Raw genomic sequence first — 19,065 nt, forward strand, 5'->3', positions numbered from 1 at the left:
AAACCCTTCTAGTCCTCACACCCCAACGTTGAGAATCTGTCACTGAACATATCCAAACTTTATGCCATAAAATGGAAAATATTCTTATGATCCGAGTCACCTCAGTTTTTCCTTCTATGAACTCTGATAATTCTTAGTGTATTCTCAAACACTCTCTTTCCTGTGTGCGAAGAGTATTTATTTAGCCAGCTCCTGTTATGGCTCACATGCAGATACACATTGGAAACCTAAGGAAAACTGACTTGACCAATTCTGCCAGCAGCTATAGTTTAACTCAGGGATGTCAGCCAAAGGGTAGACGGAGTGGATGGCTTTGTAAGATGTGAAACACACAAAGTAAAAATTGGGACTTTGTACTGCATGTTTTCTTCTTCTCACATCATGGATAAAATCAGAGCCTAAGGACTAAATTGTTGTTTCAGCGATCTTACTGACAAATTACAGTTCTACCTTCAAAGTAAGTCTTAGACAAATGATTAAATATTAAGTGTATCGTGAATCATGTCATCCAAGGAATCACGGTAACAGGGTTCTTTGATTTATCCTACTTAAATTTCTGTCACGTGGAAAACAGGTGGCTTGAATCAGTTTTATAAATTTAAATGTAATATTAAGCTTGGCGTGAATAAAAATGTACCCACTAATTGTTTATTAGACGAAAACGTGTAATCAGCTGAGTTTGAGAGGAATTTACGTTATGAAACTGAAGCCTGCCAGCAGTCAAACCAGCCTTTTACTTTACAAAACACATCTTTGGCTTTTTAAAAACAGATAAAACTGCCTTATGAGTTGTTGTTGTTGTTTTGTTTTTTTAAATTAATCCTATGTTAACATAGGATAACAAAAAAAAACAAAACCAAAAACATTTTCTAAAAACTGTTCCAACTGTTTTCTGAGCAAACAAAGAAACAAACTCACCCCAGTGATATTTACACCATCATGCAAAAAATAAAAAATAAATAAATAAAAGAGCCAACCTGCTTCCCTCACACACCGAATTTATTACCAACATAAACATGACTAACAAGTCCAGAACAAGCTTTTTTTTTTTTTTAATGTGAAACAAAGATTACAAGGATTTCACAAAAGTGGGGAAGGTGTTCCCAACCAGCATATCGACAAAAACAGTATGCTTCTACATTTGATTAAAAAAGGCTAAGACAAATACCATACCTTCGCTTGAACTTATAAAACTGACATTGCACCCTGTTGTTATTGTTACAAACACCACTAATGAAAACGTATGTTGGTAAAGGGCAAATGAAATGGAGTAGCATGTGCATAAGAGACATCGAGCATGAGCGCCTGGTATTCTACAGCTACTTATCAAAAAACAGGAGGTGAGGATAGTGTTGTCGGGCACGGGGAATGTAAATAGAGGGCAGGAGGGAGACACTGGGAGGAGGGCTTGTGACAAACAGTCCAAAATCTGAACTAAGAGCGGGAACGGGAACGAGAACAAGACTGGGAGCGGGATTTAGAGCGGGACTCCGATCTGGAGGCGGAGCGGGAACGGGAGCGGGCTTTGGCAGGTGAGGGGGAACGGGATTTGGACTTTGATTTAGACCTGGCTCTGGATTTGGACTCCTCAGGAGACTGAGAACGGGAACGAGAACGAGAGCGTGAGCCTCGCTCAGGCTCGCCGCCCTCGTCATCGCTCTTGGGCTCCTCCCGGCCCTTTGAGACAGATTTCCTTGACTGATCCTTAGCTCCAGATGCAGAACGAGATCTAGAGCGAGACCTGGAGCGAGAACGAGAGCGAGACCTGGACCTGGACTCCCCCTTCTTGCCCTTTTTCCCCTCTTTCTTGCTCTTTTTACTCTTGGGGCTGCGGCTCCGGCTGCGATCCTTGTTCTTCTGAGCGCCGTTGCTGCGCTCCTCCTCCTCCTTCTTGCCCTTTCCCTTATTCTTCTTGCTACGAGATCGGCTGCGGGAGCGAGAAGCAGCTCTGTGGACAAAAGACAAACCAAGTCTTATTGCACCAACCCATCCACCAAAATTCTCATTAACATAAAGCACTGAACAGCTGGGTAAAATTACTAGAATTTTAGGGGTTTTTCTAAGGTCTGTTTTCTCTGTTTCGATGTTCCGCAACACAAAAATGGAATGATTGTGAGCAGCTTTAAAAGCATCTGAGAGACATAATTTAAACAGAAATTTCTACATCCTGTTTGAAGACAGTAAAGAGAAAGTACGTAGTCTTCATGCTTTTTAAAGGCCACCATACAAAAAAAATAAATAAAAGACTTCTTGCCCTATAGAAGTCTACAGTAAGACAGCCCTCAGCGCTAACCTCAGTAAACACTTGTGATCAATTTATGCGCTCAGTCATATTTAGTAACTAAGAATCAGAAATCACAAAGGAGGATTATTCAGGATCTGCTCATCCTTTGTTATTGTTAATGACAAAGGATTAGCCAGGCAGCATGCAGTCCTAATTGCAGTTGCAGTCCTGAAAACGCTCCGTTTGCAGCTAAGCACGACTTTACAAACCAATGCGCGATGTCATCGTCTTATGACAAAGACTGAAAGTTTGACCTGAAGATTTATTTACATTTTTGTACATGTATTATTAAACCCATTATGCATTCCTTATTTTTATATATACACCCACGATTTCAGTAACGGATGGTCATATTTAAACAAAGTCTGTATTAATGAAGTCAGGATAGAAGTAAACGCAACCCCTTATTTTAAGCTAGCTTTCCTCTACAGTGAGAACGAGAGATCTATCCTAATATGGCAATCTCAGTCTCACGGCTCTGGCTGTGAGCACAGGAGCTATAACGGCTTCTTACAGACAGGATGAAGTAATAAGTCACAACAAAGAGGATAAGAAAGAAAGATAAGCCTTGATTTGAATCATGCAAAGTAACTCTAGTAGAGTCTACGAATATGAAAGCTATAAATGAGCGTAACACGTTTCCTGTAACATACTTATAAAAACAAATGAACTGAACTGGATACAAAGTCTCAAGCTGTCTCAAGGCAGCTAGTGAGAGGACAAATCGATCGAACATCTATCAGTTTCTGGACAAAACAGCAAAATAAAGTTTTTCTCACCTGGAGCGGGAGCGGCTGCGACTGCTGCTCTCACTGCGGCTGCGGCTCTTACGAGACCTGCGGCTCCTGGAGCGAGACCTGACAAAATATTATACCATTTATCGATCTTGGATCCGACTGCAGCAGCATGCAATTCCTAATATAATACCAAACAACAGTGCCTTTTTTACCTGGAACGGCTGCGGCTACGAGAATACGAGCGGCGGCGCCTGGCACCAGGACGGTCCTCAATGAGCCGGATCTTTCTGCCGTTCACCTCTGTGCCGTCGAGCTTCTCCAGGGCCCTCTTCATATCAGAGTAGAGCCTGAACTCGATCACCCCCTCATTCTTCCGGCCCTTGTGGGTGTCAGCGTAAGTCACTTCACCCGCCTGCCTCATGTAGTCCTACCAAGGAGAGGAAACAGATGAGATCATGAGAATGTGTCCACTGGAGGCTCTGACCAAACTGCATGTAAATATTTTACATAAAATCCATGAGAGCTTCTGAATCATGGATTCATATTACATCTTCCCTTATGGACAACCTGATCAGAATGGGTGTGTTGTGCTTTATGAATGTTTATATAATCATGTGGCCACAATAAAAACAAAAATCAAAATCTAATGCAACGTTCTTAAAGTTGGGTAAAATAAGGAAAAAAAAAATTTTAAAAAAGAAAAAGACGGGGAAAATCTCACTATGGGAAATGTTAAAACGCTGAAATAATGGTTCACTTCAAATTTTTTTTTTTTTTTTAAATCAGGACTGTAAGCCTTACTTCCTTCACAATAAGTATTTAATATGAGAGAGGAGGGTGAATTAAGCAAAAACATACCTTTAAGTCTTGCCAGCTACAGCGGCTGGAAAGATTCTCAACAATAAGCCGATAATCTGTCCGTATAGGTGGACCATATCTGTCTCTTCCTCCCCAGCGTCCATATCCACCTTTCAGGGTAACAAGGAAACAGAAGGAACAATGAGGACTGGAAAGCAACCGGGATGGTGCAGTCATACTAAACTTCCAGCTACACACTATTAAAATATATCAATAATCTCTTGGGAAAGAAAACAAAATAGGGAAAAAGCAAAAAGGCTGAAAAAAAGAGAAAAAGCTATTAATTCCTAAAAAGACCCTAATTATTTCTTTCTATTAGTCTTTCTTTAAATTTTTAAGCCAACAAGAAGAAAAAAAAACCCTATGGATATTAAATTTTGGTTGATGCTCAACAGGCCTATTTTAATAAGAAAAAAGAAAAGAAAAAAGCAATAAAAATCAAATTAATAACTGAAGGAGGAAGTACTTACGTTGAACTAAATCAAGTGTCTAATCTATCCTATCTAAAAACATTTCACTGATACAAAACATGTTGTTTTTTTTCAGGCACCTATAAGAGCTGAACCCACATCTGTTCCTAACCCCATGGCATCCTCACCACCCGGCCTGGGCCTAATGGGAAAAGCGGTCTTCATTCACAATGGCTCCCTTTTTTGGTCTGCCCAGGGGCCCAGAATGGTCAAACCACACTCTTGGAAAGGGGGGACACCATGGCCAGCAATAGGGGCAGGCAGTCAGCAAAGGACTCTTTCAATTAAAACATTGAGGTTCTTTGTTAAATCTTTACCTTTAAATTGACAATCACTTTAAATGAAATAAAAACGGAATAAGACATCAATAGATTACAAGATATTTGACAGTCAAATAGTTACTCTACAATGCTCAATCAATACATTTATACTGTTTTAATTAGTAAGCCAATTCCTGCATCATCACACATTCACATGTATTGTTAGTTTCAAATCCATCACATGGAAACCCAAGATATTTGAAGAAGTCATTGGTGGCTCTGGTGCACACAGATTTAATCACGTTACGACACCTCCTCCCACGCCTGCTGTTCTTTTCTGAGTAGAAGCTGTGAAGTGATGTATAGCAAAGCAATTCAAAACCGAATTACTGCTCTATCCAGAAACTCAGATGTACTCGCAGGCTAAGAGACCACTAGAAACCTAGAAGGCTCACTCAAGCCAGAACAATAGTGAAATGTGGACGGGTGGGAGTGTCTCAACGACCAAAACAAAGAAAATGAGGTCAGCGGCTTAGCAGGAATAATTCCCCTTTGGTTCTCAAAGAACGATCTAGAGGTATCGAGGATACACCTACCAGACACAAGGACCAGATATTGGTCAAATCCTGATTTGAAAAGCTTAATCAGTCCGTGATAACATGCCAAATTGTGGTTAAACTGTTAAATGTTCACTTTAGACAGCAGAGCAGCGCCATTTTCTTTCTTAGGTTCCACCTTGCCTGTTTCCAGCTTTCCATCACAGAAAGAAAGATGCCGCCATCTGTCAGGGACTGCATCGCAGAAGCAACTGTTAAGTAGTACATGAGTAAGATTTCCCCAATTCAAAAACACCACTAGAAACCAGGAATGCTCATTGAGATTGCAACAAAGGTGAACTGATGAAACTACTGTGAAGGTGTGACCCAGAAACGAAAATTGAATTAATAGAGAACAAACCAGCTTCACCTCACTCCACCCAATTCTAAGAACCAGCTACAGAAAAACCACCTCTGTCAGTTTCCACCATGAAATTATGATATAAACTGAATGCACTTTAGCCACCAAGGACCAGTTCTGCCCCCCATGAAATTTAAGAATTCCCTGAAATAAATGAGATTTCTTATAAATTATTATTCACGTGAAATACGGGAAATACACCGCTGGACACTTACTCCGCCCTCCTCCTCCTCCACCTCCTCCACCACCTCCTCCTCCACCACCACCACCACCACCATAGCCTCCATCACGACGTGGTCCCCTGGTGTGCTCCACAATGACCCTCTCTCCACACAGCTCTTTGCCGTTTAGGTCATATACTGCATCATCAGCATCACGGGGGTCGTCGAATTCAACGAACCCATACCTGCAGATGGAAATGAAACATGTTTAAATAAAAAGAAGAAAGGACTTTACAGCAGAGTTGCAGCAATGTAACAAGTTTACTGATGGCAGCAGGTAACTGAGCAGGATAAATTATTATTGTCCTTTAAATTAGGGCTGCTCGATTATGGCAAAAATGATAATCACGATTATTTTCACTGAAATTGAGATCACGATTATTTGACGATATTTATTTAACCCTTTAAGACCTACTATAGAACCAAGTCCACCAGAGCTTATATTATTTTTTTACATGCTGTAGTGCCATTTGTGGGAGCATTTCAAGTTGCTATACATCAATACAACTGTTATAGCCCATATTTTAATAATATGTATGCATTAAGTCCATAGTAATTACATAAATTGCAAAAAAGTGCAATAAACTGCAAAAAAGTGCAATAAACTACAAAAAAATTGAAAATCGCTTTTGTTTTGTTTACATATATTTCTACTTGGAGAAATTTAAGAGGCTTATCCCTCAAAACTTTAAATACAATAAAGTTGCAAAAAATAGTTTCCCACCACAGGAAATTTATTTTGAGTGTCTTCATAGTTTTATTTTGGAGATACAGCAATTTTTATATACTGCAGGAAAAACAAAAAACAATCCTATGATGCAAATTTGCAAAGAAAACAGCATGTGCATCATTTCACTGTGGGAAGTGTTACGAACAGCTGATAGGAACGGCAAAGCGTGTTTCTGGAATATTATGTTTTTGTTCCTGCAAGCGCTTTTTATGCAATTTTTGCAAAGCTATATGTGGAACGAAACCGTGACCGAGGACAAGCTGATGGCATCAGATGTAAGTACAACTCCTCCAGTTTCATATGCAAAACAAATTATTGCGCTAGCTTACACGGTTCAGGTTCTACAGGGATTTAACAATAGTTACACAAAACGGAGCGTGCAGCTCTGACCGGCTTTAAAGGGTTAACAATGACTTTAAAAAATAATATAAAATAGTGTGCAACACCACTGAAGTTTTTTTTTTTTAAATTCGATTAATTGAGCAGCCCTACTTTAAATCCAACATTTTACATCTTTTACTGTTATCTGTGTTTTATGATATAATACTTTATGCAAATTTTACTTAAGTTTTGCTCCTGTTTAGTTTTTTTTTTACTGACAAGTTGTGTGTGTGTTGTTGTTTTTTTAACTTGGATGATTTATTTTATTTTAGTAATATAAATTTTAACCTTTTTCCTATTGTTTTTTTCTAAACATTTTCATGTTATCAAGCTTTTTATATGTTTTTTTTTATGTTTTTATATATTATTATTGAATTACTACATTTTATTAAGCTATTCGACTTCCTTGAACCAATTTTTTATTATACCTCTCATTTAATATTGTTGGCTGTTGTAACGCATAAATTTCTCAATACACCATTTTACTTCCTCAAATGTGAACAAATACAAATTTTTGTTGTGCATTTTTGTAAATTTTATATCTCAGCCATCAGTGGGTATTTTTCCACAGCTTTGTGACACATACAGACCAAGTAATCGAACTTTACAGACTATTAAATCATATTATAGAGACAATAAAACCATCCGGTTGGAGCCTTAGATTTTAGCGGCCCTACACGTTAATTTGTTCAGATTAGCGCCAGTACGACTGCAAAGAGATATTTAACGTAAAGGAAGGCTATGCATACGGTTGAAACTATTCCCCCTACAGTTTCATATTGCGTTAAAAATATAACGGTGGGTGAAGTTACAGCTGCAGCAGACCGTTTGCTTGTAATGCACACAGCCGCCTTTGACTTTGCCACGTCCAACATGAGCTCGCTAGCGATTTGGCGCTAACGCAAACAATAACCAACAATAAAGATGGGAAAATTTAGCTTGACCTTTACATCCTTTACATCGATAAAACAAGCACTCGTGTAAAACGAAGGCGTACTTTAGGGGAAAAAAACACGCGTAATAACGGGAAAAGCGAAATTTGGTGTAGAGTAGCTATATTAGCATTAGCAAGTCTGACCCGCTTTGGATTCAACAAGGCCGTACGCGGCCCTTCAAGCACCAATTTCCATGTTAAACACGATTAATTCACAGCATCGTTACCCGTTTTTCAAGTCGACTTCGAGTATCTTCCCGTAGCCTTTAAAGAACCTCTCTACGTCCTTCTCTCTGGCTCTGTAGCTCAACCTTCCGATATACACCCGCGACATGCTGCTGCCTCTTCCGAGCGTGCTGCCGAAACGACAAACCCGACAACAACCAAGCGGCTACAGCGCAGGCGTGAGACTGCCGCCATACATAAGGCCCTCCTTTGATATGATAGGCCACGACTAAAAGGGGGGTTGTCTTAGTTTTTTTAACTTTAGTTTTTAGAAAATATATCGTGCGATTAGGCGATTTTAAGAATGAATGAAAATAACTTTTTACAGTTAGACCAGAGCCACCGTTGGATAGGAGTTTCCATTCCTAGTTATCACAGACATTGTGGGGTTATTATTGAACCAGAACTATTTGTGCGAATGTCTATCTCAGTTTTTGTGTGCATATTAAAATCTGTGTGTGACTATTCAGATCACTGTGTATGTAATCGGATTTCTAAGTACGCAAATAAATCCACAAGCATACACAGCTATGACAAGCTTTGTTTAAAACACTGAAACTATCGGGTGCAATTCACGCAAAGGTACAACAGTGGGAGATCGGCCAGTTAAGGATTTGCGACAAGACGCACTCCTTGATGGCACCGGACTACAAACAACAAATAGACATTAAAAGCGTAGTTAAACAACTACAGAAACTTTGTGAGAGTGTATAAGAAACAAGTATTTTTTGTGGCCCAAGAGTACTGCAATTAGGAGGCCGTTGCTGGAAATTCTCTGAAACTGCTAGCCTCATGCCTGAAATAAAAATGGCGAATGTCGGAAAGCGGTGCTCTGACTGTTGTGATGCGTTTAAAACCTGCATGAGCCGCGGTGGGCGTGGCCAACAATCACACAAACACACCCGTTCTTCTCTTTGGAAGTATTTTTTAGTTTTTAAACGTAATTTATTTGTCTTGGGGCGTAACATTAATTTACTGGAGCTCAAAATGTCAAACCCTCTGCAACCTCTCTTCATCGTGGTGAAGAAGACTGTGGAGCCACTTTGGGAGGAAAATAACGGTACACGACGTTAGCTGAAGGTTAGCTTCTCAGAAACAGGTAGCTCGAGTGGACAGCTAGCTGCTGAGAGAGGGAGGCTCAGCCATGGAGCGCGGAACTTTTTCAAAGTACTCCTGGACCGACTTCGTCTTCTCCGTGATCGGAGTGTGCACTTTTCTCGTAGACTGGGGCTCCGATGTTTGGGTGGCCACTGAGTTTTACTGCCGAGGAGACTTCTTCTGGTTCGGAGTCCTGGTTGGCCTCATGGTCCTGTCGTCCGTCGTGGTCCAGATGTTCAGCTGGTTCTGGTTCAAGTACGATCGAGAGCTGCCGGGCTTCAGCGAACACACTGGGGCGAAAAGCGTGCTCTTCGTGGACAGAGAGAAGTTGTCTTGCCTGCTGCATGTTCTACAACTGGGCTTCCTCTTTAGGTAAACCCGCAGGTGCTTTAACGCAGAGTTCCCAACTCTCAGCTGTCACCGTAAGGAGAAGACTAAATGGCAGGATTTTATGGAAGTGTGGCAAGGTTAAAGCAGTTTTATTTTAGCTTTAACACTAGGTTTTTCATGTTTGAACAGCAACAGTGCACAGTCCATAAATTTAAAACTGAAATAAAATTGTAATTTGATAAACATCGGGGTAATGCAGCAGCTTGATTGTTCGGATGCGCGTCTTCTCCTTTTGAGTTTAAGACTCGTATTAAAACATATTTATTTGCTGAAGCCTCTGGCACCTTTTGAAAGGTTGGCTCCATTTTTCTGTTTTCTCTAATTCTCTATTTTTTTTTAATGTTTGATTTTATTTTCTGTTTATGCTATTTTATATGTACAGCACTTTGTGAACCCCGGTTTATTTTAAAGTACTTTATGAATAAAGGTGTTATGGTATAGTAGTACCTGTTTTGAACATTTTAAAGTTTGGCAATGATAAATAAACTCAGGGTGCTAATAATTTAAAACAGTAAAACATCCCGGGTTTTAGCTTTAGGAACTAAGTAAATGTAAAACACATCTGTTAAGTGTTAGTAAGGTCATTTCATGTAATCACTCCGAATTCATCACTGAATCTGTTTCTCAATAAGTGTTTCAACAGCTAAGGCCTCTGCCTGTTTGTTGTGAAAGTTTCCTTAGCATAGTTTTTTCACTTTCTTTATTTTTTAATCAAAAATGAAACCATATATTTTTCTTTAAAACACCTCAAGCCATGTACAAATGTCAGTGTCAGGTGTGGTAAGTTGTAAATCCAGTAAGTCTGAGCACAACTGACTGCATAAAAATGAATTAATGAGGTATGAAAAGCTCAGTCACACTGTTTTTGACCTCTCCTAATGAATCACACCCGATTATTTCCATGAGTTTGGTTTGTTCATTGCTGTGTCATTTTCTCACGCTGCTCTCCCATCCGCACTCAGACACATCTCCGCCATACGTCAGGGCTTTAGAGTCTGGTGGAGGAAAGAGGAAGGGTCAGAGTATGCCGTTTACCTGACACATGACCTGAGCATGCTCCGTCTTATCGAGACCTTCTGTGAGAGCGCACCTCAGCTCACCCTGATGATCCACGTCATACTTCGCACCAACAAGGCCAGGACAGTTCAGTGTGAGTTCTCTCTCTGTGAACAGCAAGCAAACATCACAGTTGTGCACTTGTTCACTTCCTCTTGGTTTGACTTCTGTTTTTCAGTTGTAAGTATTGCTGCTTCAACCACCTCCATAGCCTGGATGGTAGTGGATTACCACCGCTGCCTGCGTGCCTTCCTCATAGAGAAAGCCAAGCAGGGATGGGGGTCCTCCTTAATCTATTTCCTGTGGAATCTGCTGCTAATCGCTCCACGGGTGGTGGCACTCGCCCTGTTCTCCTCTGTCCTTCCTGGATACATCGCCGCCCATTTTCTGATGCTGTGGTTCGTCTTTGTGCTGTGGGCGTGGCAACAGAGGACAAACTTCATGGACAGCGTGGGTGGGGAGTGGCTGTACCGGTCCACCGTGGGGCTCATCTGGTACTTCAGCTGGTTTAACGTGGCTGAGGGTCAGACCCGTGGCAGGAGTCTAATCTACCATTCCTTCATGACCATAGATGGGGTGATCCTGCTGGTGACCTGGTGGTGCTACAGAGACCTGGTCCAGACTGATGCGTTCGTCCTCCCACTTCTCATCTCTCTACCTCTCACTTACCTCCTGGGGCTGCTTTTTAAAACTCTGTACTACTGCTGTTTCCACCCTAAACTGTGGAGACCTCTGGGGAGGGAGCCCGGACTGCCCAGTGATCTGCCTGATGCAGAAGTGTCCTTTAGAGACTTTTCCATCCAGGACAGCACCCCGTCCTCTACACTTGTCAACAAACGCATGGCCTGCCACGCCACTAATTTTTACACAGATCAAAGAGTCCTCCGAAACCCTCACGGCACAAACGGTGCCGAGCCCCCTCATCTGTGATGTTTGGCTTTTTACTGAATGAAGCATCTGTTTCTGTTTCTCAGATTTGTGCTGCAGTTTTTTTCTGCAGGCTTAGTGCACTAAAATAGTTTTCCAATGTGCACTAAAACTCTGAAGTTTTCCCAGCCAAAGTGCACTTAAGAACATAAATGATTGACAAATTAAGATCAGACATTAGCTGGTCTCCAACTTGTAGCTTCATAGTCCAATGTGCACATAGGACAATATCACCTCTGCAAATGCGAATATTCCCACTAGTGCAAACATGTCTGAAGTGAACCATTCCCTTCTGTGGCTTCAAAGTACAGATTCTAAAATCGTACATGAAACAAGAAACTTGCAATAATAAACTTGTATTTACACTAAGTGTACTTTTACATTCAAGCATAAACATACAGACAGTGTTTATATTGTAATAAAGGGGATTTCTGGATACATTTTTAACTGAAGTGTCAAATGAAATACCTGATGAGCACTCAGCTCAGTCCAGTGTTTACACAAAGATGCTCCCACAGTGGCTTCTTACAACCACAAATACTGTACTGTAACTATACAAACACTAGTCAGCCACAACATTAACACCACTTGCCTAATTATGTGCCTCATGCTGTCAAAGCCTCTCAGACCTGCTGGGTTACCAACACAGGAGCTGTGAGAGCGTTTGGTGGTTGGTAGGTTTATGGGTGTTCTCAGCAAATACAAAATCTGCTAAAGGTTTTAGTGTTGTGGCTAATGTATAAATTACGTTAGAAAAAAAATTGCATACAGCTTTAATTTTTCATTCTGTTTGAAGCAGGAATAGTTTCATAAGCTAAACCAAATCTGTTTGTGTGCTTTTTAATTGTGTTTTATTACTCCAGCCTGTTAGTAGCCTAAATATTACTGTTAAGTGTGAGCAGAAAGACAGTTTTTCTATATAGGTGTTATAGTTCAGTTCACTTTAGGATTTCTAGAAATAGATTTAGAATAGAATTGTATTTATTCAATATGTAATTATAAAAACTAAGCTATAAATGGTTTAATAAAGAGACTTGGTTAAAGAGTAAAATAAAAACAGCAATCTTACATTTGTACATTGTTTCTAGTGGGTTTTCTTTTTTACTAAAAGTGTGGGAGATCTGGATTTTCCCTCTAAATTGGAATTTGTTTTTGAAACACTGCAAAACTTGTTTCTGAGGTTTTAAATTACCTTTGTTGTCGTGTGTGTGTTTTATTTTATCTTGTTAGAGTTGCTGCTGGAACCTTTTTGAATGTAAATTTCACTGTAAGTTCGTTCGTTCATAGTTTCTTTTCAAAAGCTGGTCAAGTGTTTTAAATCCACTAGCTTGGTTTCTACTTTTTTCTTTTGTGTTGTAAAGCAAGTTCAGCTAACCTGCTGATTTGTCACAGACACGAATGTTTTAGATATTTCTCTGCATCTAGCTGCCAAATCTAGTGTTATTGTCGCTCATCCATCCACTATCTGTTTAGCTTGTTCAAATATGTCATGTGCCAAGATACTTTTACTTTAGTATACATACAGAGCTGAAAGCACATCCATCTCCCAGCTTTTTCAGTAAACCTGCCTCCACATCATCATTTACATCATTTACAATATGTTGAAACTCTGTTCTGTAAAAGAGTTGATAGTGTTTGGAGCCACTTTTTGGCATGCTGTCAGCTGGTATGAAAGGTTAAGGGGATTACTTCCTTTTAAACCTTTACCTCATCTGTCCCGTGCAATTATTAAAGTAGTACCTAAGTTAAGTCACTTCTTTTTGTTTTTGTGTCTTTCTGCAAACTCAGATTACGAGCATCCGCACATCTTTTTACTGTAAGTCATTGGCTTACAGTAAAAAGATCTGGGCTTCCCCTTTAGGTAAACCAGCGGGTGCATTAATGCAGTGCTCCCACCTCACAGCTGTCAACCTGTGCCAGGTAAGGAGAAGACTAAAGGGCAGGAGTTCTGGATGATGCTTAAAATATCCAGAAAGGAATTTCAGTTTCAGTCTTTCTGAAAGTCATCCAAATACGATGTTTACTGTTAACGGGATATTCGCCAGCAGGAGGTGTGTATGTGTGTGAATTAACACAATGTGCCTTTAAGATAAGTTTCAGGACACGGGCTGGTTGGTAGGAGGGGTTTTGAAACTCTCAAATCTTGAGTTTACTTTCGTTATCTGTCTATATAAGTTGTCTTTCAGCTCATGCATCACATGCAGCTGTGTTAGAGGCACGCAGAGAGACGGGTGAACATGTCAGGCACTCAGGCTAACTTTAAATACTCCTGCTGGGACTTCCTCTTCACTTGTGTGGGCCTGCCACTGTACCTGGTTGACATAGGGCTGGATATATGGACCGCTGTGTCCTTCTATAAGGAAAAGGCCTACGTGTGCCTTGCTGTTCTGCTGTTTCTGCTCCTGGTCTCGTCACTGCTCACTCAGGCTTACAGCTGGCTTTGGTATAGCTATGACAAGTTCAGGATGAAGACAAAGGTCGAGGGCTGGCCTACCAAGAGGCTGCTCAAACTGTTGCATGTTTTCCAGCTGGGCATCTACTTCAGGTAGTATTAAATTAATAAAGCGTGTTTAAAGTGCCTGTAGTGCAAGAACTCCATCAGGTTTGTGCATTAAACCACAAGAGTACAGATTTTATCATCTGTAGTGCTGTGGTTCTGTCAGTTTCATTTTATTTTATTTTTGAACTATTATGTGAAAATTAGCATTTATAACTTCCCGAATTCCCGAGTCATGCTTTAATTTTCTCTGTTTCACAAGATAAGCTACATTTTGTTTTCTTTCCTTCACTGTGTGTCGGGCAAACTGATTTTATTTGCTCACTTGCTTCCATAAGAAGAATGCTTTCAGGAAAATTCAACTAGGTGTGTTTGACATTTGGATTTGCTTTACCTGGTTGTGACTCATTTATTATATTTTGGCTCTCAGGCACGCAGGAGTCCTGGAAAAGGCTGTAGAAAGCTTCCGCACAAAGCTCCCTGACCCTGAGAGTGTAGCTGTGTTTCTGAGCCAAGATCTGAGCATGTTGCGAATCGTAGAGACGTTTTCAGAGAGCGCCCCGCAGCTCACACTCATGCTCACCATCATTCTGCAGCAGGGCCATCTGGATCCTGTTACAGGTACAGTTTATTACTCGAGTTAAAGTCATGTATGTTTTGGGCAGAAATAGTGACACTGTAAAATAAATTCTTAATGAAAAACTAAATGGGGTGGCTCATTGCTACTTTAAAGTAAGTTTAAAGTCTTCAGATTATTAAAGATCAGCTCACCCATATTCACTTCAACTAAATCGAAGTATTTTTATGCTAGCAGTGTACTTTCTTAGACATAGAGTATGCACTTTTTGTACACAGTACAAATACAATATGCACAATACAAAAGTATTCAGCCACAGATCTTTGATCTCAGTGCCACCGTGTACAAAATAATTAAGGTAGCTAGCCACGCAGTCAAAAACATTTTTAAAAGAATGCTTTGTTCTAAAGAGCTCACTCAATTCAAGTGTGGTGCTGTAATATGAAGCCATAGTTCAGTAACCATTCAGTTTGTGAAATGTCTCCCCTCCCAGATATTCCTTTATCATCTGTAAGTGAAATTACTCCAACCTCAGTGTTTAGGAACCTCAGTAACCTGGACAGGAAGTGGCAGACCACATAAAGTTACACAACAGGGTCACCACGTGCTGAAACATTTGCCAGCGCTCGGCTAAAAGATTTAAAAACAAAGCCATGTTTATTGTACTTACATGTTTTTGTTTAAAGTATTATTCCTGATTAATTTCTGCCACATGCACAAAAAACTGATAAGAGTGAGAGACCAAAAACATGTATTTGGCCTAGAACGATTAGCCTAATCCAAACAAATACAGACACATGTTCTTCTGTGCCACAGTTTAAAAAAAAAAACTTTTTAAAAAAAGTAATGTAATTTGTGTCCTTTGTAACTCCAGCTACCGATCACATGCATATCTAAAAATGTCTTGTGCAGGAAAATCCCTAACCATTAAAAGGAACAATGCTTGAAGAGGAACCCAAGACAGGTCATTGTCTTCCACATGACCCTCACAGAATCAGCTGATTTCCTTGTATAAGAACTCTGGTATATTTGTTGAAATCATGCAAAACTTTACCTTCATACTACGAATGCTTTGTGAGTTACAGGCTGGTGAAGTACATGGGAGTGGTTTTAAATGTGATGTTGTTGATCTTCGATAACTCTTAAATACAGGCGATATCCACGTGAATTATTCAGCGCTGAAAAACATGTTTGAGCTCAAATCAATTTTACACCCACTTCAAATGTTACAAATTGAAAGCAGATTTTTTTAAATAACCACTAGTCTAATGGCATAAACCAGTGTTTCAATCACAAACCTGGACCAGTTTAATATCTGTGATGCTTGGGATGCATGGGATCCTTGTTCTTTTTCCTGATCATTCAGTTGGGAAAACTTAACAAAGTGCTTTTTAGGTTATTTTTATGTGAGTGATGGGGCCTGATCCAAACAGTTCTACCATATCAAAGGTCTGATTTTTATCTGCATTTTGAAGCCAACATTTTCAAATGTGTTTTTTCAGACCTAAAATTTTCATATGTGACTCTGTTGAAAACTGAGGCCTATGCTAGACTTTTGCACAACCTGAACCTAGAATTTCTCTAAATATACCAAAGTTATGATACATTAAAAGTCTGCTGATTCTGGGACCAGTTTGCTTGTCTTTATGTGGAGTGGCACACTTCACAACATTTCTCTTTGCTTGTTCTGACGCTGCCTCTCGTTCTCCCTCAGTTCTAAAAGCCGTCGGCTCAGCCTCAGCTATCGCCTGCACTGTGACGACCTACCATCGCTCGCTGCGCTCCTTCCTGCCTGCCAAAGAAAACCAGAAGATATCCTCATCAGTCATCTACTTCATCTGGAACCTGGTTCTCATCTCTTCTCGTCTCACTGCTCTCGCTCTTTTCGCCTCCGTGCTGCCCTGCTTCATCTTTGCCCACTTCATCTGCTCTTGGTTGGTTTTATTCTTCTTCGCTTGGCGATCCAAGACGGACTTCATGGATAGTCCTTGTGGAGAATGGCTTTATCGAGCCACTGTTGGCATCATTTGGTATTTCGACTGGTTTAATGTGGCCGAGGGGAAGACACGGTACAGGACTGCGCTCTATCACGGGTATATACTGACTGATATTTGCATCCTCTGTGCTGTGTGGTGCTGGAAGATGAGCACAGATCCTCCTGATTTTGTGATAGAGCCCACGTACGCTTTAATCACAGCTGCCTGTGTTATTGCAGTTTACGTCCTCGGTCTAATACTTAAAATTATTTATTATAAAGTCTTCCATCCAAACCCTGACAAAGATGAGCTTAAAGGGGCCAGCACAGAGCAGCAACCTGAAGGTGAAGTGGGACTTTGTATGTTTGCAGCCGCAGCAAATGTGGCAGCTCATCATCCGCCCGCCCCATCAGCACACTGCAATAAAAGAATGAGGAAGCTGGCCGAGAACTTTTACTCCTGATGTGCACTTGATATCCACAGGACGACTAGAAAGAGACCGAGTCATGTAGAATGTTTTATTTGAGATCACTTGGCTGTGTTTTCTAGGACTCTGACCTTTTGTCTGATTTAGCCACAGATATAATGTCTCAAGGCATTACTCATCTTAATGTGGAGATGAATTTGAATATGCACTTTCTGCTGTGTATTAAATCATTTCACTGTGTGTCAAACCATTTCATCATATCAGTCGTAAATTAAAGGGTAAATGAGGTGGAAAATGAGAGGCTTTAATTATCAAATCTGTATTAAATAATTGTTGTTTACATGTGAAGAGACCCTTTTTCAAAGGCTATTTCACTGGATCATCTTTTCTAAAGAATGTAACAGGTTAAAATTATTGTCAGCAGTGACTGAGTCTGCCATCCCTCCTTCCAGACAAGAAGGTTTCTACAAATGTCCACGTAATCAGTCTCACTGTGCTTAGCACTGGATTAAGTTGCTGCTACCATAAACTGAGCAGGCGTGTCAACAAAAAAATAGATATTTATAGCATTTTTTCCTCTTCACACAGTTAGCTGGTAGATGGCAGGCATCTGACTGTGGGGTAACCTGCTGTATATGTCTTGTTGTCACATCAACATGTGGACATGCAATGAAAATATTCCTTACCCATGTGAGTAAAGGGGCTCTGTAGCTTCATGATTAGTGTGCGTTTGTTCTGGTTTTTCTTACTTCACTTTGATTTGTGCACGGCTGCAGGTGAGGCTGACACAGAGGAGCTCAATGAGCTCATCACACCTCCACTGCATATGACGTGTCGGGACCTGAGGTTGTGTTGTTGTGTGTGTGTGTGTGTTGTTACGAGTTCAAAAATTGGGGATGAACACAAGAGGAAAAACCACAATAACAACACTGGTCCGGCCGGGTTAAGTCAAACGATGATTTTAATGGTCACACATGTGGGAGATGGACACTGTATGCAGACAGCCTCAGATCTCAAAATGGTGGAGCATTGATCAAACTCTTATAGCCTCTGGTGCCCCCACCTTATCACAAAAGCCTAAACATTCACATGCTTTCTCTCACACGGCGCCTAAGCTACGACCTTGGCTCCCTGTTTATCTGCTCCTGCTGAGATGGGGCAGAAAACTCCAGCATGTTCTGTTCTCTTCTAATCAGACAAATAAGGCGATGACTCTGCAAACAGTATTTCTTATAACATCATAAAACAATATCATTCATCCACAATAAATCAGCAGTCTAATGTAATGCAAATCAGTTTAACTAATGCAATAGTTATCAGCTTCTTCTAATTCAGGAGAATAATGCAAACTAAGACTACATAATAATTCACAATCTTTAATTAGGGGCATAACATGGCATAAAATAATATTATAATCTGACAGTGTGTGTGTGTGTGTGTGTGTGTGTGTGTGTGTGTGTGTGTGTGTGTGTGTGTGTGTGTGTAGCCGGCAGCTGAAAAGCTCTGGCCGAGAGTTCCTGGACATCCAAGCCAAATGTTTATCACTTGAAGAATCAGACTCCTTTTGAACATTATGTTGATGCTAAATATATATGTAAACATGGTGTCTGTATATATACAGCAGAACTGCTGCTCATGTGTCAAGATGATAAGCGAGCATCCGCCAGTGACAGGAAGTACCTGCTGGGAAGACGAAGACAATGTTCTTTTTAAACTGTGTTAAAAGTTATTGTGGTTTTGATCTGACCTATGTATGAAATGGATCTGACGTTGAGGGGGCGTCATTAAATTTAAGCCCTGATGGTATAAAATATATGTTTATGCTTTGATTAAGTCGAAGATCATCAATTGCTGTCTGCGTATGCAGTGATCTTCCCACGCGTGCATTAAATCATTGTTTGACTTCACCCGGCCGGATCAGTGTGGTTATTCTTCGATTTACCTCTTGTACCCTTCACTGAAAAAAGTCTAACATGCAGTCATTCATTCAATCTAATAAGTGCCATTCAAAACAGAATAAAATCATTGATTTGATTGTGAAACCCTTTCTTTTTGCATTT

The 19,065-nt window shown here is 40.4% G+C and overlaps 3 protein-coding genes across 4 annotated transcripts; 2 read left to right on the top strand and 1 right to left on the bottom strand.

The window, feature by feature from the left end:
* Positions 1–981: 981 nt before the first annotated feature.
* srsf4 (serine and arginine rich splicing factor 4) lies at positions 982–8,223 on the bottom strand. Of its 2 annotated transcripts, XM_086279297.1 has the most exons (6): positions 8,060–8,223; positions 5,782–5,972; positions 3,880–3,989; positions 3,234–3,448; positions 3,064–3,141; positions 982–1,948 (listed from the first exon to the last, which is right to left on the bottom strand). In XM_086279297.1, exons 1-6 carry the CDS (start codon positions 8,164–8,166, stop codon positions 1,435–1,437), a joined length of 1,215 nt encoding a protein of 404 aa, XP_086135423.1. In that variant the 5' UTR covers positions 8,167–8,223; the 3' UTR covers positions 982–1,434. The 2 variants fall into 2 exon arrangements, with proteins under 2 accessions (XP_086135423.1, XP_086135424.1); XM_086279298.1 differs by lacking the exons at positions 5,782–5,972; positions 8,060–8,223 and adding an exon at positions 4,430–5,775.
* Positions 8,224–8,932: 709 nt separating this feature from the next.
* Positions 8,933–13,277, top strand: LOC147303535 (XK-related protein 8-like). Its single transcript, XM_086280941.1, has 3 exons — positions 8,933–9,527; positions 10,508–10,695; positions 10,780–13,277. Exons 1-3 carry the CDS (start codon positions 9,202–9,204, stop codon positions 11,529–11,531), a joined length of 1,266 nt encoding a protein of 421 aa, XP_086137067.1. The 5' UTR covers positions 8,933–9,201; the 3' UTR covers positions 11,532–13,277.
* A 488-nt stretch (positions 13,278–13,765) lies between these two features.
* Positions 13,766–18,858, top strand: LOC147303536 (XK-related protein 8-like). The gene is made up of 3 exons (XM_086279864.1): positions 13,766–14,073; positions 14,456–14,646; positions 16,317–18,858. The coding sequence occupies exons 1-3, from the start codon at positions 13,766–13,768 to the stop codon at positions 17,039–17,041; spliced, it is 1,224 nt and encodes a 407-aa protein (XP_086135990.1). The 3' UTR covers positions 17,042–18,858.
* Positions 18,859–19,065: the final 207 nt, after the last annotated feature.

The sequence above is a fragment of the Aulonocara sp. 'chitande type north' Nkhata Bay genome, linkage group LG22 (assembly GCF_057382095.1).
Source record: "Aulonocara sp. 'chitande type north' Nkhata Bay isolate Kocher_YH1m ecotype deep benthic linkage group LG22, A_spYH_male_GT1.1, whole genome shotgun sequence".
NCBI classification, from domain to species: domain Eukaryota; kingdom Metazoa; phylum Chordata; class Actinopteri; order Cichliformes; family Cichlidae; genus Aulonocara; species Aulonocara sp. 'chitande type north' Nkhata Bay.